This window comes from Lagopus leucura, unplaced genomic scaffold (genome assembly GCF_019238085.1).
Source record: "Lagopus leucura isolate 7727_CA_CO unplaced genomic scaffold, USGS_WTPT01 Super-Scaffold_100002, whole genome shotgun sequence".
In the NCBI taxonomy this organism is placed as follows: domain Eukaryota; kingdom Metazoa; phylum Chordata; class Aves; order Galliformes; family Phasianidae; genus Lagopus; species Lagopus leucura.
In genome coordinates this window covers 80,458,885-80,482,422 of record NW_024962263.1, presented here as the reverse complement: position 1 = coordinate 80,482,422, position 23,538 = coordinate 80,458,885, and the positions used below count along the sequence as shown (strand labels likewise).

Below are 23,538 nucleotides of genomic sequence, written 5' to 3'. Positions count from 1 at the left end.
CAAAGAAACCTTGCAGTATATAAAGCTCTGTAAGAATACAACTCTGACAAGTTGAGACTGGATGGGGATATCATCACAAGGCCCAACAATGGCTTTACACTCAATTACATTTATGGTTTCTGTGATTCATCTAAATGTTTGTGGCTTTGTCACTACCTGGAAGTTAAGAAAAGAAAAAGAAAAAGAAAAAGAAAGCCCCGGAATGAACAGTTTTCTGCTGCAAGACACTGGGTGACACAACAGAAACTGAGCAACTACCTTTGGTGGTAGGGAAGAGTCATTTTCTGTGCTGACCAGAGCTATATTTGATTTCTTAGGCAACGTCAGCTTTTGCATGCTGCATTCTCTGGCTAATAGCCAGGGCGATGTGTAATACTTTAGCCACACTGTTGTTACTTAATGCTTTCCTAATCTGCAATTTGCGCAAGAGGAGTAAAATCTAAGCAAAGCCACTGAGAACATCTCCTCTAATAATTTATCAAACGCGACTTTTGTTGTTGGCTGGAGGCAGCAGTGGCTGGAGGTGAATGTTTTCCCACCGCAGCGCCGTGAGATAAACAAGGGGCAGCTGATTCACGCCGCACTTATTTTCTGCCATCCACCCTTTGTGTCACCCTGATATTTCTCCAAATGATAAGCCTGCATGAGCGCTCATGGTGCGCCACCGAGGTCCGAGTTTCATCTCTTTCTGCAAATTGCATGTTAATTAACCATTAATAACAGCGGGAGTTGCATGCAGAAATCCACACCCACAGTGACGAGGCTGTGCCCTGGCTGAGCTGCTGATAGCTGCATTATGGGGCCAGGTTGGCCCCGGCAGCCACACAGGCTCTGCTCCCTGTCCCCGGAGAGGAAAACAAACCAACGCTGGCCAGCTCTAATCTCGCCATAAAGAAAAGCGTTACCTCTTGCTCTATGAATTTTATTTATTTTGGTCCTCTGGGCAGTGCTTGCTGTTGTTAGAAACATGATTGCTTCATACAGTTATGTTAATGTTTGCATTTGAACAGAATGTAATTGATACTTCTGCTGCGACGGCTTCAAAGCCAAATTAGGAAATGAAGTGCTGCACATTAGCTTGTTTAGCTGGTTAAATGCATACAGTGCAATGAAAACTAATGAGCTCTCTTTAAGGCATTTTCTAAATAGCCAGGTTCATAATAGAAAAAAAAAAAGTTCCAGCTGGGAACTCATATCCTAAAGGATTTGTAGTTTTGTTGTAACAAAAATGGATCCTGGCTGCAATATGGATCCCGGGTTTCACTCAGAGAGTGGGATTTTGCAAGTTACAGAGGAATATAGCGTAAGAACTGTTGCAAATTTCACGGTACTTTCACCAACAATAGTTCTGAGAGATGTTGCATTTAACAAAGACATTTTTGCAAGGGATTAATTCAGAACATGGTTGTATGTCAGGCTATTCTTCTCAGTGCTCTGTAGGGAAACACTGTGTTCGTAAGAAGCATTTGCACGGGATATTTCTTCATGCTGCCAAACCTGTGCAGTGCCAGAACCCTAGAATCACAGAATGATTTGGGTTAGAAGGGATCTTAGAGCCATGCAGCCCCAGTCCCAGCTGTGGGCAGGGCTGCCACCCACCAACTCAGACTGCCCAGGGCCCATCCAGCTTGGCCTTGAGCTCCTCCAGGGATGGGGGACCCACAGCTCTTTGTGCAGCTGTGCCAGTGCCTCACCACCTTCTGAGTAAAGAATTTATTCTCAACATCTAACCTACATCTCCCCTCTTTTAGTTTAAAGAGAACTAAAGCTAAATGGCTTTTTTCATCCGGACAGAATGCAGTAGCACGAAAAAAAAATGAACAAAAAATCTGCTTTTGTATAAAGAGATAATCTGAAGAGATTTGCTTGACAGAGTGCACTCAGCGCTGATTGAATAATTTGTGTGTTTAAAGCTATCTCTGGGGCCTGCCCTCAATCCATTAACACAGAGCTGAGAGTAGCACTGCTCAGCCTTTGTGATTCAGCCAACTGCAATGAATCTCTCTACGTATCTTTGTAAGAGTGTTTGGCTTTTTTTTTTTTTCCTTTTCTTCATAAATAACTGATGGAGAAGTGTCTTAGACCGATTTCAAGGTGTCCTAAAATGAGGGTCGTTGTTTGCATCGGTGGAACTGGAACTCAACCAGTGCTTCATAACGAACTGCCCATACGCTCGGCAGCATCACCCATTTGGCAAGGAGATGCTGACCTTCAGTCTGAGCACACTGAGCTGGCTGCTTCACCTGGCGCTCCAGGAGGAAGCTGGCTTACACTCTGCTCTATTGCTTGAAAAATTATCGAACGGAGGGATAAAAAGCAGCTGAAGTATCAATTCAGTGTTGATAAAAATATGTATCTGGGAGATAAGGGAGGCAGCTGGAGGAGCCCAGGATGTCGTGGAAAAACCACAACTTTCAGTTGCTTCCAGCAGCAGATGGATGACTACTCATCCCAGCATCTTCCGGAGAGGGCAGCAACTTCTTTCAACTTCAGTACAAAATGGTGAGCAGTGCTGAGAAATAAACAAGAGATTCCTGCAGCCCTTGTCAAAAGGGACCATTTAAAAATAGACAAATTATGACTCGGGAAGAAATGTATGCATTGCATAAATCAAAGTTCTCACACCCACCACCGGAGTTTAATCACTTAATATGCTAGTCTTTCAACATGCTCAGAAACTTTGTATACAATGATACAAACGACGAGGTTACGAAGCAATAGCAATTTATTCTGCTATACAAACGGATGTTGCATTATAATCCCTAAAGCAACACAGAGGCTGTTTGCAGCTGTTACTACCATTTGCCATTTATTTTAATTGCTCTACAGTGTCACTCCTGTGAAATAAAGTCATGGGGTGACCTATTCATTCACCTACTGAGGGTGACTTCACTGCAGGCAAAAAAAAGTATATATATATTTATAAGTATGTTTTAGACATTGTCAAGGTTTCACTGAAGCATGAACCTATGAACCTCCTGCTGTTGTTCTAAGCAGATGCATCAGGGCTCAGATCCAAGGCTGAAGGTATGGCGGGGCAGCGGTAATTCAATCAGCTGGGCGATGCTGTGCATGTATTTTTACAACTTTTGCAAGAATAACATCAGTCAAGTAACTTGAGATATTTTGGTGTCTGACATTCACTCAGAGAGCTCCAAGAAAATATGCTTACTGCACAGATTGCTGGTTTGTCAGAGTGGGAGGCAAGGCACCTAATTACAGCCATCGCACCGCTCTTTGTCACTGACCAGCTCCCATCCCCTCACCTTGCTCTCAGCTCACTTTCTAAGAGCAGAGCCTTTCTCAAAGCCACCCTGGCTCCAAGACCTGCCAGGAAGCAGTTGCTCTGGTGAACAGATTTCAAGAAAAAGGACAAAGTTAAGCATGAGGCAAAGTATAAATAAAAACCGAGCTTCTCTTCCTCCTCCTCTGTACTTGCAAGCGATGATCTCACTGCTCGGGGTGGATTACAAGAGTGGCTCGAGCTCTTTCAGGAAAGCACATTCTCTAACCTTGATACTGCTGCTATTTATATGCCTCGCTCCCAGCCACAAAGCACAGCAGCTCTGTCAGCTTTCAGCTCATTTTTAACAAGAGCACAGGGCAGCTTCTGTGCTTCCGCCAGCAGCAGCAGAGCCCACCTCCAGCCTTCCAGCAGCTCTCAGAGCTGCTCCCTTGGAGACACCTGAGACCCAATTTTCCTCTGGTTTGCACATCCCATAGCCAGGCAGGCAAGTGCAGGAGGACAACCTTTTGCTGCCATCTGCACCCAGTTATAAAAGAATGCATAGGCTGAAAGGCAGTAGGGTGACTTAAGTTGGGCGGCAGAAATCCAACAACTAAATCAGGCTGACTCTTCCGAAGCAGTCACTTATCTTCCCCATCCTTACCAAACAGGATGCCCTGTCCTGTCCCATATAGCTCTTGGGAGAGCCGTGCCCTTTCCACCTCCCCAGTCCCCTCTCACCTCCAACCAGGGGGTGATGGGCCACCTGCAGGCAATGGCCACGAGCTGATGTGCTCTGAGGCCAAACCCCACCATTTGAGGCAAAGCCCAACGTTCACCCTGAGACACCACCAGGAATGGGAGCAAATATTATGAAACCAAGTTTATTAAAACTTTCTACAAGTCAGACTTTATCATCCAGGTTTCCACAGATATCTACATATTTACAAGTTGGACATAGTGTTTCCAGCTTTTCTAGCAGATTTTTCTACCAATATATACAAATTCACCGTTCTTTTTCATAGAAGGGTTAAACTGTATCACAGATACAAATGTCAAGCAATCATGAGAGGTTTAGTGCAACGGAGAGCTGTAGTGCCCTGCTCTTAATGCTCATGATTCTGTCAAGTTAGTATTGCCAACAATAATTCACATTAAATTGCTCTTTGACACCTCTTATTAGGACAAAGAACAATGGAACGAAACATAAAAAAGCCCAACGACAACAAAACAACCCCCCACATGTAAGGTATGCACAAAGCACACAGTCCATGAGGTATACATGGTATTCCTGCAGTGCACCGGCGGCTCAACACCAGACCACCCCAGGGATGACCCACCTCACATCCACTGGGCACTGCGCTCTCCCTAACGCAAACGGCCACTTCTGTGTGAGCCACTGGGCACAAAGGTGTGGAACAGAGGAATCTGAGGAAGGGCTAAGCTTTGCTTACCCCCAAGCTGGGAAGCTAATGATTTAGGTCTATTTGTTATCCACACACATTGGAAAGACTATGAATAATCATGCAAAACAAAAGAACAAAATTCAAGGGGGGGGGAGGGAGGGTGGAAAAAAAAACAACAAACACATAGCCACAGGCCAACAACATACCTGAATAATCAACTTAAGGGCGTACGGAGATTTTATTCTTAAGACTGACTTTCTAGGAGCAAGGGGGGGGAAGAAGAATTGAGCCTGTAGGAAGACATGAACATGTTTACATATACTGTACAAGATGCCCCTATCGCTGTCCAAGGCAAGGTGCCCTCCTGATAGTGTTACATTTGGGAAAACAGATACATTTTGGCACTGGGAGCTGAGACTTGCTGCCTAACCAGCCTGCTGAGGGCATGAAGTCGCACAGGACACGCTGCAGTAACTCGAGGCTGAAGGCTATTTAAAACGATTTTGCATTCAGCGAATGGCATCAGAGGGGATCCAGCTGGAGATCAGCTACTCCCCCTTCCCCCCCGTGTCAGAAAGGTCCTGACAGCAATTGCAGCAGGGATCTCTCTTATGGGAGGATCTTACAGCTTCATCCCTATGGAAATACAACTGACTGGAGCAACGAGCAGGCAGCTGATGTGCTGATGAAGACCTCCTTCCCTCTCTAAAGTGCACTTACAGTCAGAAAACTGCTTTGCAAGACACCAAGTCAACTCCCCCAACTTTAAAAACGAACAAAGAAAATAAAAAATACCCTAATTTGTCAGATTTGCTCAGAGATATGTCCTGTGCCCCTAACCCGCTGCAAATCACTGTCCATACAACCTGGGGCAAATGGGGAAGCCGAGGGCTGGCTCTGCCTCTCTCCACATTGCCAGCAATAAGGCTCTGCAGCCAAAATGCAGTGGGAAAGGGCAGAGGGCACAGGAGGCAGGAGCAGAGCCATGTGGTTCCTCCAGGCAGCAGGACCAAGCTGCCAGCAGGGAGATCACGCAGAGATCTGTGGGTCGACGTTTATCTGAAACAAGGTCACTTTCCTGACCATACTGGCACTTTAAGATGCTTTGAGTCTATAACGTGGAAAAATAAAAATAAAATAATGAAACCCTACGGAGATGCCAGAGGTGAGAATGACGAGGTTCGTGAGATTTCAGGGTTAGCAGAAGAAGGAACTGATATCGTCATTGTCTCCATGGTATTCTGGAACAATTTGATCGGAAGTCCCTGTCTCCTGGTCTGTATATCCTGGCTCCAGGACCGCCTCGAACCAGGGATGGAGCAGGATCTCTGGGGCTGTGAGTCTTTCAGAGGGCTCCCGCCGCAGGAGGCTGCGGATGAGGCATCGGGCTTTGGGGGAGACGTGGTCAGGAATACAGAACTGTCCGCGGCGGATTTTGGAAAACAGAGTGCTAGGGTCCGAGTCGTGGAAGGGATAGCGTCCCACCAGCAGGGTGTAGAGCATCACTCCCAAGCTCCACACGTCGGCTGACTTCCCCGAGTACGTCCCCGTTGTGTTGAGGATCTCAGGGCTGACGTAGGCGGGACAGCCATGTTTATCCGACAGCGCGTCGTCCTCGCCCTTGATGATGTGCGTGTCCTCCAGGCTCTCCAGCCTCAGCTGCGTCCTGCGGGGGCAACGGGTGGAAGCCTTGGGTTAGAGACACAGGGCAGCAAGACCAACAGCTCTGTGCAGCAATCACCACTCCATTCCACGCATTAGCAAAGGAGAGGCAACAACTTCCTAATCTGCACCGGGGATGGTTACCCCAGACCCAAGTGTAGCTACGTGCATATTGTTGTTGTTTGCTGGGACGCCAGCAAGTGCCGGGCTCTCGAGGAATGGCAGCGAGGTTCCTGCTGCCATCCCAGCATTCATTTTCACAACACAAAGCCCGGCTGTTCTGCACTCTCCATGCTCTCCGGCTTCCTCAATCCCTATTTTCTCCCTTTTGCCTTTCCAGGTGGTGCCCCGGTCCCTGTGGTGGTGAACCGGGAGCTTCCCACCAGCAGCCACCGCTCACGTGCCGCAGGGATGTGCTAACTGCAGCCTGTCCTCGGCGTGACCTCCCGCTGCAATGCAAAATACCCATCGGTTCTGTAAACGGAAAATGTGACTCAATGCGAACCGTGGGCCCGGGATTGGCCGCGGGAGCACTGAAACTGCACCTGTGCTGGTGAGCCCCAGCGCCCGCCTGCCATTGCTTAACCCTCTTCTTGCCAAACGCAATGCACATGACACTCGCCTGTGCAACACCAATTTCTAAACGAGCCAGGCTATGTGCAATGTAACATTTCAACAAATGTTTCATCTCACTAGGGGCGGGAAAAGCTGCAATAGTTTCCTTCAAAGGAATTACTTTCTTTGCATGTCAACATAGGGCTGTTTCTGTTTAAGAGGTGCAGTACTGGTTCGTTGTCTTATCACCTCCATAACCGATACCCCATAGAAGCAGTTAAAAAAGAAAGCCAGACAGCGGTTTCTTCTGTTTCATCACATTAAGCACAACCCCGCTGCAGCCTGTACCCATTTTTTTGAGCTTCCTACAGCACAGTGGCCACTCAGGGTCAGTTCCTGGGGCTGACACCACACTCCAAGCTCTGCCACGTGCAGCATGGGGCACAGAGCAGCCAGCTCTCCAGGGAGACACTGAATGCTTTCCCTGGTCTAAATTTAGAAGCTCATCCCAACAGCGTGCCAGCAGATGGGGGAAGCTGGAAGCACCTTGCTATAACTCAGGCTTTAGGTCAAGTTCTACCACTTTTCCCCCCCCGCAGGACATTTAACCATGTGCCGCCCTCCATGCCATGCATGCCCACATCCACAGAGCAGCAGAAGCACCACCACCAGCACGGAGATGCCGAGCAGCACTGTGCTGTCCTTGTTCCCTCCACATCCCATCCCTTCATCCGTTTGGCCCTATAACTCATCCATCACCACCAAGACCCAACCGCTGCCCTGTGACTACCAGTGGATCTCACTGACCTTGTGCTGGAGGAGTGGAGGCTGATGGAGAGCTCCCTCCGTTCCCTCAGCCAACACCCAACCGCAGCCTCTGGGTGCCCCACTGCACACATGGGGCACGGACCCACCCCGCCCTTAGGATGCTCTTTGCCCTTCTGAATGAGGCTTCCCCACTCCCCGCCCGGTGACAGACGCTCACCTCTCTTCATTGGAGAAGACAAATTTCCTGAGCTTGAGGTCTCCAAGCACGATGGCCGACTGGTGGCAGTGAGCGACGGCCGCCACAATCTGCCGGAAAAGCCGGGCGGCCTCCTCCTCCCTCAGCCTCTTACAGCTCCGCACGTAGGAGTGCATGTCCCCAAAGTCCTTCTCGAAGAAGACGTAGGCCTTGGTGTCTCCGAGGATCACCTCCACCACACCGGTGATGTTGCGGTGCGAGGGCAGCTGGACGTAAGGCCGGATCTTGTCCTGGTAGTGTTTGAGAGGGAACACCTGTGCAGAGGAAATGAGCACAACGTTCGTTCTCGAGGCCGTCGGGAGCGGAATCGCGTCCAGCGACTCTTTCCAAACAATGCCGGGGATGGAGGAGCGCCAGGGCTCCGTGCTCCACTCGAAGCGGCACCGAGACCCTCCCCGCGGCTCGGCCTCTCGTTCCGCACGGACGACGGGGAGCAAAAGCCAAACCAACGGAACCCACAAACCGCCCCAAAGCCTTTCGTCCCATTTCGGAGCCCCTCCGAGCCCCCGCCGCCCTCCGACCCGCCCCGGGACGCCCAGCGCTCACCTTGCAGCGGAGCTCCCTGCCGGAGCTGACGCTCAGCGCTCGGGACACCTGCTCGCGCTCGGCCAGCGGCAGCAGCAGATAGGAGGCGATCAGGCTGGGCCCCGACGCGCCCACATTCCCCGCCGCCCCTCCGCCGGCCGCGGGCGAGGCGGGCGCGCAGGGCGATCCGGGGGCGCTCAGGCAGTCCGGGGTTCCGCCGGGGCACTCGGCCAGGCGCGGGCACTTGGCGGCCGGAGCCTCCTCGGCGGGGCCGTCGTGCAGCGGCGGGAGCCGCTTGGCCGGGGCGCTGCGGCAGCGGGCTGCCGGCAGGAGGAGCGCGGCGGCGCGGCGGGGCGGCGGCGGCGCGGGGCGGCTCATGGGGGGCGCGGAGCGGAGCGGCGCGGAGAGAGGAAGAAGAGGAGGAGCAGGAGGAGAAGAAGAACAAGAAGAAGAAGAAGCGGGGCCGGGGGCTAAGGGCGGGCGGAGCGCGGCTGGCGCATCCCCTCGCTGTCCCCGCCGCAGCCCCGGGCCGTATCCACCATCTGCTGCCGACTCCGCGCTAAAGTAGTTGGAGGCTTTAAAAAAAAAAAAAAAAAAAAAAAAAAAAAAAGATGGTTTCTCCTCCTCCTCCCGGCCCCTGACGCACGGGGAAGTGGGAGGAGGGAGCTCAGCCCGGCCCCGCTCCGCTCCGCCCCGCTCTCCGCCCGCCCCGCCGTGCCCCCGAGCCTCTCGGTGCGATGCTCCCGCAGCGCCTGCCGCACCCGGTCGACCCCGACCCCGCGCGGTGCTCCGACGCATAAAAGCGAAACGCGGAGCCCGGCTCCGTCGCCACGAGGCTCCTTGGCTCGCTCAGCCCCGCGTGAAACTCGGCAGGCAGCGAGGGGCCGCTCCCGGAGCGGCTGTGGGGGGGGAGCCGCCGAGTAGGAGGAAAGCGATAGAGAAACGGGCAGCAAACAGAAAAACGCGCGGGGAGCTGCAGCGTTAGCGCTTCAGGAGGAAGCACGGCCGGCTTTTGTGTTCACATCGGCGCCCGTTTCCAGGAGCTCGGCGCTGAGGCTTTCCCGTGCCGCGGGTTGCCCGCCCGTCCCCCTCAGCCCCGGCTCCGCCGTCAGCGTTCGCCGTGTATTTTAAGAAACGCATGAAACCGTGCTGCTGGCTGAGTCACGGCATAGCAGAGCCATTAATGCGTTTAAACATAAAATGCATATGCCATAAAGGGATATCCCAGGGGCTGCATTTTCCGTTCTTCGCCTTTTTTTTTTTTTTCCCCCCTTTAACAAACAATTCGAAGAACGTCTGCAGATTTTTTTCTGAGCGATTCACCGCAGCTCGGAACGCGCCGTTGTATTTTGTTCCACTTATAGGCAAAGCACGCACGGACCCGTCAGCCTTTCTGCTTCGTGTTGCTCCTCCTGGAAGGCTGCGTCCCGTCGGTACTTCTGTACAGGTGTCCCGAGATGGGCGCCCAGCTGTGCCCCGCTGTCCCTTTCTTTTGGTCATGCAGTGGCACAGCCTGCCGGGAGGCGGGGACTCCCGTCCCTGCAGGTGTTGAAGAAGCGTGTGGATGTGGCAGAGGAACATGGTTAGTGGGCATGGTGGGGGTGGGCCGATGGTTGGACTGGAACCCTTTGGCTTGCCTGGGCCGCATTGAGTGAGGAGGAATTGCCTTTGGCTGCATATACGTAAGTTGCTACAGAATTCATGCCTCCTATTTATTTCCACGGAAACTACAGCATCTACGAAGAGCACAATAACACTGTTTGATAGAACAAATTCTCAGCTACAGAGCACATTTTTTTCAGCACAATCACCACCACTAGCTGTGCATCCTCACCAGCAGTAAACAAGAGCCTCCATGCCCAATCTGCACCAGCAAAGTGACCTGTTGTCACCACTGCTGAACCACCACCCACTGCCCCACTGTGCTCACACCCAGTGTTTGCTCTCCAGAAACATTCAGCAAGTGTCAGCGTACATCAGTAGGTGCCATTTTTTCTGCATGGAGTTGTTCAGTGACACATTTGGTTCATATGCACTTCCATGTCAGATGCCATTCTGCCCCTCTGCTGCAATCTGCTGCACAGCAACAACATGGAACCGAGTATTGGTGGGAAGGATCCACCTCTACTGCTGTACCACCAACATCCGCCTCTCATGTTATGGCCCAACACTGTAAAACAGAAGGCATTACTTTCAGAACATCCCTTGTAAAATATACAATATCATTAATACAACTAAAAAACATTTTAGCTTTTAATATTTGTCTTAAAGCATTTTGAAAGAAAGAGAGGAACAAAAGCATAAAACTAGTGGGATATGTGACCCTGTTTTTGTGAAGCTAACGCACCAGGCTGGTTTGATGGCAGTGGCTGCAGTTCTCAGTGAGCTCTCAAGGTGTTTATCAGAGATTCTGGATGAAATTTTGCTCTTTGTGTACTTCACAAAGTACATCTTCACAAAGCGCTACCCATCCTTGATAACCATTCACAAATGTGCCAAACAGCGGTTACATAAATAAGGTGTGATTGAGAAGCGACAGATATTTCTCTCTGGTAGCAGGGATTCTGAAACTGAGCAGATCTTTTAGCTCAATCTTTGATTGCAACTCTATGCATTCCATTTGAGCACTTGCAGGCCATGTGTTTTTATCAGCTGAAAATGGTGTCACAAACATAAATTGATTCTCTTGGCAATCTTGAAACCTATTCTCAAAGCCCTTTATGGAGCCAGAAAGCACAGTTGCGTATTCTTTGCTGTCCAGAGTGCCGTCTTGAGCCAACGTACTGACAAGCACACAGGGATGTGCCTTCACTTGAGCCAGCACTGTGCTCCCCATGCCCCGGCTCCAGCCCGCACAGCACTGATGACGCACTGACGGTCGGCTGTTGCTGTGATGGGCCGTGCCCGGTTCTGCTCCGCAGGGTGCAGCCACCATCTTTGTAGCACGGGGCACGGGGCTTGTGGGCTTTTCTGACCTTAGTGGTTCCATGATTTTCATTTGACGCCATTCCCCCTTGTCCTATCACTACCTGACCTTGTAAGAGGTCAGCCTCCCTCCTGCTTTTAAACTCCCCTCAAGTAACAGAAGGCCGCAAGATCTTCCCGGATCTTTCTCTTCTCAAGGCTGAACCAGCCCAGCTCCCTCCTCCTTCAAAATGCTTTTGGGTGCTCATGGCATTAATGTCATGAATAAACATGTAGTAGCAAAGTTAGTTGTGACCAAATAATGTTCTGTACCCTATTGTCATTCTTATTGTTTAGGTATGGATCACAATGAAAGGTCCACATATGGACTCACCATCACCAAATTCCTTCCAACATGCTGCAGAGTGCAACAAGAATCAGAATCATAGAATGGTTGGGTAGGAAGTGGCCTTTGAGATCATTTCATTGCAACTCCCTGCTACAGGCAGGGACACCTCCCTCTAGACCAGGTTGCTCACAGCCCAATCCAGCCTGGCCTTGAATGCTTCCAGGGAGAGGGCATTCACAACTTCTCTGGGCAACCTGTTCCAGTGTCTCACCGCTACCACAGTAAAGAATTTCTTCCCGATATCTAGTCTAAAGAGAGAAGTGATTCCCTGCTTGGGGTTTCTGTCTTTTCTAATTTTATCTGATCCCCAGAATGAAAAATAACAAAGCAGGGGATAGCGGGGCTGGCTGGTTGCTGAGTGCACATTGGTACTTCTCAGAGGGCTGAAACTCATCTCCCCTTGGCCACTTCTGCCAGTGCTGGTGCACGAGCCGAATTTTGTTGTGAACCCATGCAGAAAACAGGAGAGGTTTGTGAAGAGCACCTCCCAAGTCCTATAGCAATTTGAAGTGCTCCCCAAGGGAACTTTGGGCATTGCCATTTCATTCCCGTGTTATTTAAGGAAATCTTCTCCCATGGCATTCCAACATCTGTCTCAGGCTCAGCAGTGCTTCCACTGCGAGCTCAGCTGCTCGCCCTGTGATGCTCACAGAGTTATCTGTCTGCACTGCTCCACTTCTCTGACCCTTTATCTCTGTAACTGGAGCAGCCAGCGGCAATGGGAATTGTGTAACCATCTCCCCACTTCCCCAGTGCCTGGGACAGGTCCGGTTACTCTGACAGTGTGTCTCGTGGGATACGCAGAGTGACTCTGTTGGATTGGGCCAGTTATAAATAAACTGGCTGCTTGCTATGGGAAGAAATTAATAAGTCATTGTTTTAGATATCGGAAGATGCATAGCACACCAGTACTTGAGAAAATATTAAACTATCAGGCAAATATTAAACTATCAGAAAAATAAATACCATTACATTACGAGCTATTTCAAGACCTCTAATGACATTTACACAACTGCTGGATTTAACGCCAGCAGTGCAAACCCAGCAGCCAACATATGGTCTGCTGCAGAGTTGCTGTATAGAATCCCCCAGCACAGAAAAGGCTCCAAAACCTGTGCTCAGGTGATAGAGAACTAAAGCTCCCATTCTGTGGCAGGAATCACACCCATAGTAATGCTACAATCAGCCTTATGCTCTGTGACATTCAGTGCTGGATTCAGTGCTGAGATATCAAACACATGACACGAGCGCAGTGACATCAAAGGGACTGCAGTGTGCTGGTGTTCAGATGTTTCCCCTCGAGCCTTCCCAGAAGCCTGTCTGAGGGCTGCTGTTGCTGGGATAGCTAAGTAATTCCCTTTTGACAAGCCCGTTGTTATCAAACCCAAGGAGTCTCATGAGCAGCACCTCCTGACTTTGTCCCTTTTCAGACCAAAGAGTATGAAAGCTGCTTCTGTTGCTTGGAGATGTGTGGAGGTTCAGGTCTTAAACCTCAAACCCTGTTCTTACTTCAGAAGCCGATTGCACAAGCGGGCAGTGAATGAGCTGCTCTCCGCTTCCCCTGCGGTCAGAGAGGATCCTATTCATGCCGAGTTTACAAGCAAACACTTCCTTTGGTAAGCTTCCCATGCAATTCAATTCATGTGCGTGCTTTCAAGCTCTGTCCTCGGGTCTGGACTAAATGCAGAAGAACCGAGCGAGGCACAGCCTCCTCCACCCCACTGCTACCTTGTGTGCAGTGTTTAGAAACAGTAAAATGCATGCCTTTGTACATAAGTTGGTGCAGTCCTGTTATACTGCTGAGCTTACTCGAGCAGGAGAAGGCTGAGCACATCCATGGATACCACTGCCCAACTTGCACGCATCCCAGCACTTCACCTGCTCAGCAATCAATGGAATATTCTTCCTTCTCTCAGTTGCTGGCCAGCAGCCTACAACCCACTGGCATACACACACAGAATTTCCCTCTGGACACTGCTGTGAGCGTGCCACGTGTTTAAATGACATGTATGAGCAGTGAGACCTCTGGGACCAGAAAATAGAATGTTATTGATGGAAGATTTGGAATCACTGTTTGCAGTCAGAACTTTCTGTGTCAAAAAAACTCCTGGATGACCGACGTTTCGCTGTAGCTGTGATGAGGTGCCCTTGATTTAATGCTTTGGCTGCAGCAAGGAAAAGGAGGAATTTCCCACTCCAGGAAACATGTTTCCCAGGTGCATCTTTACTATGTAACAGAGCCCTGTCAGTAGAGCCACGCTGCACCTCCGATCCATACAGGGAGATTTCTAGGGAAGCTGAAGATTAACGCTCACTTGAAGCCACAGTGAAAGTTAATCTTGTTCCATGGTGAATTCTGCACTGGTTTCAGCCACAGTGCTGGAGCTATTCTTGAGAAAAACGTCATGAGGTGCTTGTGACCACAGGTAGGTAAGACCTTTGTCAGCAGCCACTCATGAGGAAACATGAGTATATCCAAGGGGACATTGTCTAAAATAAGGCAGTGTGTTGGCCTTGGTGTTGAGTCATTGATCTCACTTCCTCCAGCCCCTGCTCTTGCTCCGGGTGTTTCTCAAGGGAGCACTGACTTAGCCCAGTCTTTGTGATTCTTCTAGAATGAATAAGATCACAGCTCAGGAGCAGTAATGATGAATGTACCCTTGATTCAGAGCAGTGCATGCTCCTTTTAGCACAAGTGTGCTAAATCTTCCATGAGATGCCTGCCTGATTAGTTCTTCTTTTACACTTTGTGGCTCCACTGATTGGAAGACAGAGGGAGTGTCTGCTTTTAAGATCTGTTCCAGTGAGAGCTGTGCTAATGTCTCATGCCCCAGGGCACCGCTGAGCACTGTTGTATATAGATCCCTACTGCCTTTTATTTGTTTGATTAGACGTTTCTTTAATCAAAATACTATATGGAACTTCTCTTCTCTGGCAGAGACAGATTCTCTCCAGGTTTCAGTGTCACATCTTCACCAACTCCACCTAGGTTTGCTGCATCTGTAAAAGACTCCTCATGGAACAGAAAAAAGCTTCACCTATGAGTTTCTTTCCTTAAATATTGCAAAATTTCTGACGTCAAGCAATGAGACACAAATTACTCTGTGAACTGTTAACATATGCCTGTTTACATACGATATCTTATAGCCAAAACAGATTAAGATTCGAGCTTCAACTGCTGTTGTTTCCACTTCTGTGAGTCACACTGATCAGCCTATTCATCACAGACACTTATTTTTATTCTTTAACCCTTGCAAGCTACTTCTATCCAGAGCAGAGTTTAGGCAGGACATAGGACATGTGGGAACAGCGAGGTCGCAGCTGTGACACAAAACCCAATGAAGCAGCAATGAGCTGTCAGTAAGAACAGCCACCCCAACGAGGCAGCAGTAAAGGAGGAAAGGAAGATCAGGTATTTTGCCATCATCATGGCACCAGCTTAATGGTATGAATTGCTCTGGCATAATTTAGCATTTATAATGTTATATATTATCTGAAACATCCAGACACCCACGTGAACCACATTTGAGGTGAGAAACTGCAGCCATTGAATGTGTAGCTACATCTCTGCATCTGAAGACTTGTAGCCTGATTACTGGTAAGGACTGATTTAGATCCACGAGGACAACACTACTGCACCCATGCAGAGATTGTTGAACCAACATGAGTTTCACACAGGTTTCTGTTTCTGAGTGTTCTGCCTATAAATGATGACAGAGAAAACTCAACCACAAACTTAGAGATGAAAGACAAAGCTACAACACAGGGATCCCTCCACCACCACCATTACCGCTTTTGAGACAAACAATAGTTAACTTGTTAACTCTTGTGGTATTTAACTCTATCACTTCTCTGAAAATCAATAACCTCTCTCCTGAACAGTCTTTGATCTGAGATGTCTTAAAAGAGAATTGATTTTCACACCTAAGTGGACAAAAAAGTGCGTAGTGCTCAACTGCTCTCAAATCTCTTTCCAGTATTTCAATTGGGCTTACAGGCAGAAGCACTCCCGATCACTACGGAGTTTTGAGAAGATAGACCTTTGGGGTTAGATCACATTATGAAAATTACCCAGCTAATTCTCATGAAGTGTTTTGAATACAAAAGCTCAGTGCAAGTAATAATGCCCCAGTTCCCTTTTTTAGCTACAAAATCAGCTTGCAGATTAATATTCTTCAATTACAAAATAATAATTTCAGCTTGAAGTGGTTTGCACACAAGTGCAATTGGGGTTAATAATAGTCTAATAAAGGAAAGCTGTTAGCAAACAGCAACCCAGAATGAAAAGCTTAGCATTTGAGTATCCTGGCTACATTTTGTACTGAACATCAGCTTGTACGTTAAGAAAAATGACTTAGGAGAAACCTAACTCACTAAGGCTCCCAAAGCTCAAAGAATCCTGTATTTTGAATTTCAGATATAAGAAAATTGCCACCTGACCACCAGGGCAGCTCTTTTTACCAGCAGTTATTTGTGATGCATGGAGCCAGTGTATTACCTGCTAGACACCCGCAGATGGATCCAGGGAGTAACTACTGAGTGTTACAAAGCTTACATCCTTTCTTGGATTTGTACCCAAATGTACAGGAAAATGAAGTTTATATAACATGAGAAAAGCCTAAGTTAGTGCAGAGCATTGGATAACTTTAAGAACAAGGCGAAGATCCTTTAAGGCGCGTGGTCACGTGGTGTGTCCATATACAAGGTACAGATGCATAGCAATTATTGTTCCTATGAAGTTTCCTGTGGTTTGCACTGAAGCAGGGAAGCACTCCTAAGCAAGGTGCATCCTGGTGGGAGTGCCCTACTCAGTATTCCCAGCAGTTAGAGACAGTAACAACTGTCTGCAGTACTGAGCAAAGCACTCACAATTTAGTGCTGGTAGAATCCACACCTCTAATAGGCTGAAAAAATTAACAGGCTGACTAGGGAAGCTAAAGGCTGAAAGCCACATTTTATTTAACAAACGCAACATTTAGAATTTCAAGAAAGAGAAAAAAAACACCACGAATTCCTCATATTTGGTGGATGAAAAAGTGTTTTCAGTTACAGCAGAGACCTTCAACTTTGCTTACAAATGAAACACTTTAAATAACAATCCGTTACACAACCTGCTTACAATCAGCAGCTTATCTCATGAGACCTCTAATAACAAATTTTCTTTGTGGCAACGGCACTTCCAGCCGATTCCTACAGCGCTGACCAGCTTTGTTTATTCTGACTGTCAATCGCTCTTTTAAGTGCTTCATCTGGCACGAGATCTGATCCTTTTACATCATCATGGCTACAGCCAATTTTAGGGCAGCTGTTAAAAAAAAAGAGAGAGACTCCAGTAAGTGAGAAGAGTTGTATTAGTCAGACACAGGTTTTTACATAACATCTGCTGCTTTACTCCATTTATCTGGGATTCACACTCAGTCAGCTCCCTGTTACCTCTTTTCCTCTTCACCAGCTCTCTGTGGTGAAAAATAAATCCATTTATCTAAATGGGTGGGAATCAACAGCTGAAGGAAGGAACGCAGAGACGGAGCCTCTCACCTGTAGATTGCTCCCTTGTTCCCTGCACACAGCATTAGCAATGATTGTAACGCTGCACAGAAGTCTTGCTATGTTGCTTTCTCTCTTTGAAGTCCTCTGTAAACTGCAGGTAATTACCTCTTACCCCATTACTCTGCAGTGGAGTGGTATAATCTTCACTGATAGATAAATAGGGAAATTAACTTACAGGGAAATAAATAGATTATATGAGGCTTGCAGAGGCTGACTAGTGAATGACTGGAACATCCAGTTGGTGTGAAAATTTACCTGTCCTGTTATGAACTAAGGAAGCAGAGAAAGAAGAGATGGGGTCAAATGAACAGCCTCTAAACGAAGATCCGATACAAAATGGCTTACAGCTACTTGAAACAATCAGAGAAAGACAACAGGGTGAAAAATATTCAGGGTCCAGAGGTCATTCCCATTAGGCAGTGGCCCAAACATTCACAGATGGCACCTGTCATCAGAAATGACATTTTTTCTGATTTTTTTTTTTCCTTCTTTAGGAATAACTTTTGTCTCAGGTGCTGAACCTATTTGTATTCAGTACTCATAGCTTTTATTCCAGACTTGCCAGCTGCCTGCTGCATGTGTCATAGGTAAGTCACTTAATTGCTCTGTGCCTCAGTTTTCCCATTTATCACAATTTATTATAAGAGCAATAACTTAACAGATTAATGAATAACTAGTGCTTAGAAAGCTTCCAACATTATCTGTAAGCATGAAGTGTTAGTGTGTCTTTCCAGGCAATGGAAAATAGTGAGCAAACTGAGATATATCAGAATTGCCACAAGTCTTCTGTGGCTGAGTCCAGCAGCACAAAGCTAGTGGCTGTGTGTGTGTGTCAGCTGAAGTGGCTGTGTGTGTGTGTCAGCTGAAGTGGCTGTGTGTGTGTGTCAGCTGAAGGACTGGCAAATGCACCAAGGACATCCAGTGGTTTCAAACACTGCATACAGTATGTGTGAGAAGACAGCTGCTTCTATAGCTCTGCAATGAGCAATGGCCTTGATTGATGAGTAAAGACAGAAAGGACTCCCCTAGCCAGCACTGTGCTCTTTCAGGATACCTACTCTTACTTGAATAAAGCTGGGTAATGTTGAGTAACACAAACAGGATGGTTCCAGAATGAGGAACTTGGTGCTTGACGTCTGTCTTCCCACGATGCAGACTACGGTTTTCCAAAGATTGACAGCATTTTCTTGAGAAAGGTTAAAATTACAGCAGATCGGTGAGACTGGGCAGAGAAAACCAGGCAACCTTTCTCAATCTAGTTACAGTGAAACCTGGTTAGTGCTGTGTTCTTACTTTTCTGGCATGTTGCAATAACTGCTGTCCAAGTGGTAAGGGTGCAAGCTCAAAACTCAGGATTAAGATCCACCAGGATTCAGACTGCACAAATAACTTCAGTTTGAGCATAAAGTTGCTTTTAAAGCTGGGCATTTTACATGTTCGATAATATTTTTTACTCTCTACTTCCTCTAAGGCATTAATTTCTTAAAATGGAAAATAAAAATTCAGCTCTACAACCCCATCAGTTTTATCAGCAGTGATGAAACTTCTCGGATCCACCAGAGCTGTCTCTACTACAACATTTTTCCATTTGTTGCAGATGGAAATCTCTCTTTGCTTGGAAGAGAGAAGCAGCAATGTGGCTTATTGGGATAAAGCAGTGATTTGACAAAGCTTATGTGACGTAGCAAAGATTCAACGACGGTGGGGTTCTCTGGGCTATTTGCTGCACAGAGGACAGTGTAAGTCAGAGGAATCAGAGAGCCTCCTGTTGAGTCAGGAGGTATTTTGTGTAGTGGTTTAGGCTGCTGAGCACTTTCCTGCCCTGTTCTTATCCTCCAGAACTCTTACTCTCTTCTCTTCAACTTGTGAGCTATTTCCCAACTCTTCTTCATTCTTCTAGCCACATTCCTGTCTCTTCTGTTGCTGGCTTGTTGTCATCCACAGCATATTGCATGCTCTCTATCTTTTTTCTATATCCCTCCTGAGGTGCTCAGACAAGGTGCTTCTTCCTTGTTCTTCAAGGTAGTGTCCAGAGTACAGAAAGCCACTGAGAGCCATCACAATGGATGACTGATTTTGTAGCGGTGCTTTCCTGCAGTCAGGAAGTAGAAGTTCTGCCCCACTTTGTATCCATGTGGCAGTGTGTACAGTCTGACAGAAATGCAAGAGCTACAGATAGAGGAAGTAAGCTAACTGTGGCTTTATCTGTGGAGAAATCAGGTTGCTAGTCTCTACAGATCTTCCTGAGCAACTGCACATTTATTTAAAAGTCCACAACTTGTAAGTTTCCATGAGGTCATCAACACAAAAGCATGAAACTCTGGTTATCTGGCATGAAAACACATCAGTAATGATGGGTAAGGATGACAAAACATGTCCTCTAAATTTTCTCTGAAGAGCTTTTGAGCTCCTCTTCCTCTTGTTTGGTTTTTCAAAAAAATCAAAACAATTCAAAATTTGAAACACATCAGGAAGAATTTCAGGTTTAATAATTCAACTTTTACATGTTTTCATTCAACAAAATGCAAATGGTATCCTGGGCTCCATCAGAAGAGGGGTGGCCAGCAGGGACAGGGAGGTGATTGTCCCCCTCTACTCTGCTCTTGTGAGGCCCCATCTGGAGTACTGAGTCCAAGTCTGGAGCCCCCAGTACAAGAAAGACAGGGAGCTGTTGGAGAAGATCCAGAGGAGAGCCACAAAGATGATCAGGGGACTGGAGCACCTCCCCTACGAAGACAGGCTAAGGAAGCTGGGCTTGTTCAGCCTGGAGAAAAGAAGGCTGCAGGGTGACCACATTGCTGCCTTTCAGTACCTAAAGGGAGCCTACAAACAGGAGGGGAATCAACTCTTTGAAAGGGTAGATAACTGCAGGACAAGGGGAAATGGTTTTAAGTTGAGGGAGGGAAGATTTAGGTTGGATGTCAGGGGGAAGTTCTTTACAGAGAGTGGTGAGGTGCTGGAACAGGCTGCCCAGAGAGGCTGTGGATGCCCCTTCCCTGGAGGTGTTCAAGGCCAGGTTGGATGGGGCCCTGGGCAGCCTGGTCTAGTATTGAATGTGGAGGTTGGTGGCCCTGCCTGTGGCAGAGGGGTTGGAACTTGATGATCCTTGAGGTCCCTTCCAACCCTGGCCATTCTGTGATTCTGTGAAGATGTATCCTACATGGAAAGCAGCAAGCTGCTTTGGTGTTGTAGAGTAAAAATCAATTCACTGCACTGTAGTAGAAAGTATACAGTTCTTTCTGGTCATTCTTAAATTCTGTGCTACCTAGAAGGTTGAATTTTAATACTTCTCGTTGTTAATTGTATTGGAACTGAACTGCAGAAGAGGATGCACAGCAGAAACATTTAATTTTTCATTAACCTTAAGGCTTCCTAAATAAGCAATGGGAATGCAATGAGCAACCAAACCTTATGAAGCTGAAGTTTCTCTTTACTGTTCACAGCTATATAAAATCTCTTTTATTCTGTTGTGCAGGTTCCATGAGTAACTGTAACTTCCCCACAAATTTCCTGAATATTTCCTTGCACATTGTTTTCATTAAAGAAAAAAATCCTTCATGCACTGTACTAACGAGGAGACTGACTTGGGCAGACGCTGAGGTATTACTTCCTGTAGCCTTGCCAATCCAAACACATTTCCTAGAACAAGTGGAGTAAAATTCCACTTACACAGCAAAGCAAATAGCTTTTCCACACATTCCTGATAGCTTACCAGACTTTCTTCTTCTGCTGCTTTCGAGTCTGGATGAATTTTAGAATGGCATCTTCTTCATAGGAATGTCCACAGACTTTGTTTCGAACTGGCTTCTTCATTTCTGCCTGTAATCAATCAGGTTTGATGTAAAGGAACTGAGAACGTCCACTGAAAGTGCTTCTTACAAAACCCACGTAAAACAGCAGGAAGTCTTCTTGCCACTCATGCATGACATTGCACTGAAGTTATGGAGTCAGATCCTGCATAGGAAACTGCCTTGCTACGTATGTGACTGTTTTTTTCCCTAAGCAATGCCGTTCCTCTCTGATAATGCTTGCCTGCTTTTTAACAAGTACTAGGGATTTGCAATAAACAACCCAATGAAGGACATGAAATAGCTCTTTCCCAATCTCTGATAGCGTGATAGCATACCTGTGTAATGGGACAAATGAAGTTCATCTGACTCTGAGTCACAGCTATATCTTCATCGATTTGTTCGATGTCGTCATTATCGTTGCTATCTGATTGAAGACGAACTATAATGGGAAACAAGACAATTTCCATTCAGTATTTAGATAGCCAATACCTAAAATAAGCAAATAAGATCTAGTATTTGCCCAGCGTTACCTCACAGTGATATCTAAGATGCCACAACCTGTTTCTGTATCCACCCCCTGAACAAGATAAAGCAAAAATACTCTACTACAGCATCTGTTACAAAATGTGTAGCTTTTTACCTTTTTTAAATGGCAACCACCTATTTTTTTTTAGTAGCTATTTATAGCCATTGCTAGAAAGGAGAGCTGGAAAGGAAAGCAAGCTGGCCTGAATATACTCGAAGTCTTTTGTTCTCCCTGTTCAAGTTCACAGAAAACCAACAGCCTGCATACATGCACCCAAAATCTAACACAGGGTGAGGGGGAGCTTTTCTAGACCTGGCAGTCCAGCACTCAAGATCAGTTTGTGCTTGAATGTCATAACTGGGCAATTACATGCAATTCGTGCTATTTATCATAAAACATAATTTGTAAAGTGATGCCACTGTATTTTAACGAGACTACAATTGAAAAACAAAAGCCAGGGATTTGTTATTTAAGATAGGCAGCAGAAAAGTTACTGAAATAAGCTGGTGGATCAGTGCCTGCGAGTGAAGGGCAGACAGATGGGGAAATACCCCAAAGCCAGAGGAGCTGCAGGTTCCCCTGTGTCAGAGCACCGAGGTGAGCTGTGACCACATACTCAGGACACAGCAGCCAAGTGTCATGTGGAAACCCATCAGTCAGAACCAAGAGTGAGACACAGAGCAGGTGAGGAGGATTCCTAACTGCTAAATGTAGCCTTAATAAACGTCTAGCACTGTTTTATCTTTTCCTAACTTCGTTCAGTTATTATGAACTTAGGATTTTAGTCCAATATACTTGGCTATCTTCAACCTGCTAATAAAAGCAAAATGAACAGCTGCCATTATTTTCCAATCTTCTGGGGTGAGCCTGCAGTATTTTGCAGCAGTTCCCTGGAGCATCCTCCCAAGGTGGCCAGCTTGAACAGAACGTTTTTCTCTTGACTGCATTAGCTAGTTTGCAATTACAGAATCATTTGAATTGGAATGGACCCTTAAAGGCCATCTAGTCCAAATCTCCTGCAACGAACAGGGACATCTACAGCTAGAGCAGGTTGCTCAGAGCCCTGGCTAGCCTGATGTTGGGTGTCTCCATGGACAGGATGTCCATCACCTCTCTGGGCAACCCATTCCAGTGCTACATTACTCTTATCATAAAAAATGTGGGAGCAATGCAGGAGCACAGTGTTTGCAAGGGATGACTTCATTCAGGGCTCTGTGTTGTCTCTGCCTGCCAGCGGGGCACTGAGAAACACAACAGCACAGAGAGGGTCTTAGTTATGATTTGCCTTCTACAAAGCTTCAGCTCTGGTTCCCTTTGCTGCAGCTGCTACCACATGCTATCAGCTGATCTTTGCATCCCTGGTATTCAGCCCTCCACATCTGTTAAGGACTGGTGTTTCCTAACTTATGGTCAGCCCTGCATGCCTGTGTAGTACCATCACCTTCCGCATGATAACAGAAGACATCACCCTGGAAGCAAATGCAGTCTCTCACACCCAGTCTAAACAGAGCAGGCTGCCAGGCAAGCAGGCCCAGCTTTGCTCTGAATGCTTTGACATCAACGCTGCAACCATCATTCCCCACAGCCTGCACATTTCTCCTTCCTTCCTCCCTAGCAGAACTCGCCCCACTCTGCATTTCATGACAGGAGTTTGTCAAGCATTCAGGTAAGAGGGGAGATTTAGATCAGATGTTAGGAGGAAATTCTTTACTCAGAGGGAGGTGAGGCACTGGCACAGCTGCCCAAAGGGGCTTGGTTGTCCCATCCCTGGAAGTACTCAAGGCCAAGTTGGATGGGACCTTGGCAGCCTGAGCTGGTGGGGGCAACCAGCCCAGGGCAGAGGGTTGGGACTGTGTGGGCTTTGAGGTCCCTTCCAACCCAGCCCATTCTGTGATCCTATGATTTTATGAAATCTCGGTTAGTAAGGCTAAAGAATATGCCAGATTATCAGTAGGTGTGA

At 47.4% G+C, this 23,538-nt stretch overlaps 2 protein-coding genes across 2 annotated transcripts in view; both read right to left on the bottom strand.

Moving 5' to 3' along the window:
• Positions 1–4,094: 4,094 nt before the first annotated feature.
• TRIB1 (tribbles pseudokinase 1) lies at positions 4,095–8,776 on the bottom strand. The gene is made up of 3 exons (XM_042869143.1): positions 8,420–8,776; positions 7,835–8,127; positions 4,095–6,298 (listed from the first exon to the last, which is right to left on the bottom strand). Exons 1-3 carry the CDS (start codon positions 8,774–8,776, stop codon positions 5,830–5,832), a joined length of 1,119 nt encoding a protein of 372 aa, XP_042725077.1. The 3' UTR covers positions 4,095–5,829.
• A 7,870-nt stretch (positions 8,777–16,646) lies between these two features.
• The window catches only part of NSMCE2 (NSE2 (MMS21) homolog, SMC5-SMC6 complex SUMO ligase), a 128,106-nt gene continuing 121,214 nt past the window's right edge, over positions 16,647–23,538 (bottom strand). The window contains exons 5-7 of the mRNA XM_042869086.1: positions 21,388–21,491; positions 20,974–21,080; positions 16,647–17,016 (exon numbers count right to left, since the gene is read on the bottom strand). Of these exons, the coding sequence (XP_042725020.1) occupies positions 16,902–17,016; positions 20,974–21,080; positions 21,388–21,491 (326 nt within the window). The 3' untranslated portion in view covers positions 16,647–16,901. The remainder of the gene's footprint in view (positions 17,017–20,973; positions 21,081–21,387; positions 21,492–23,538) is intronic.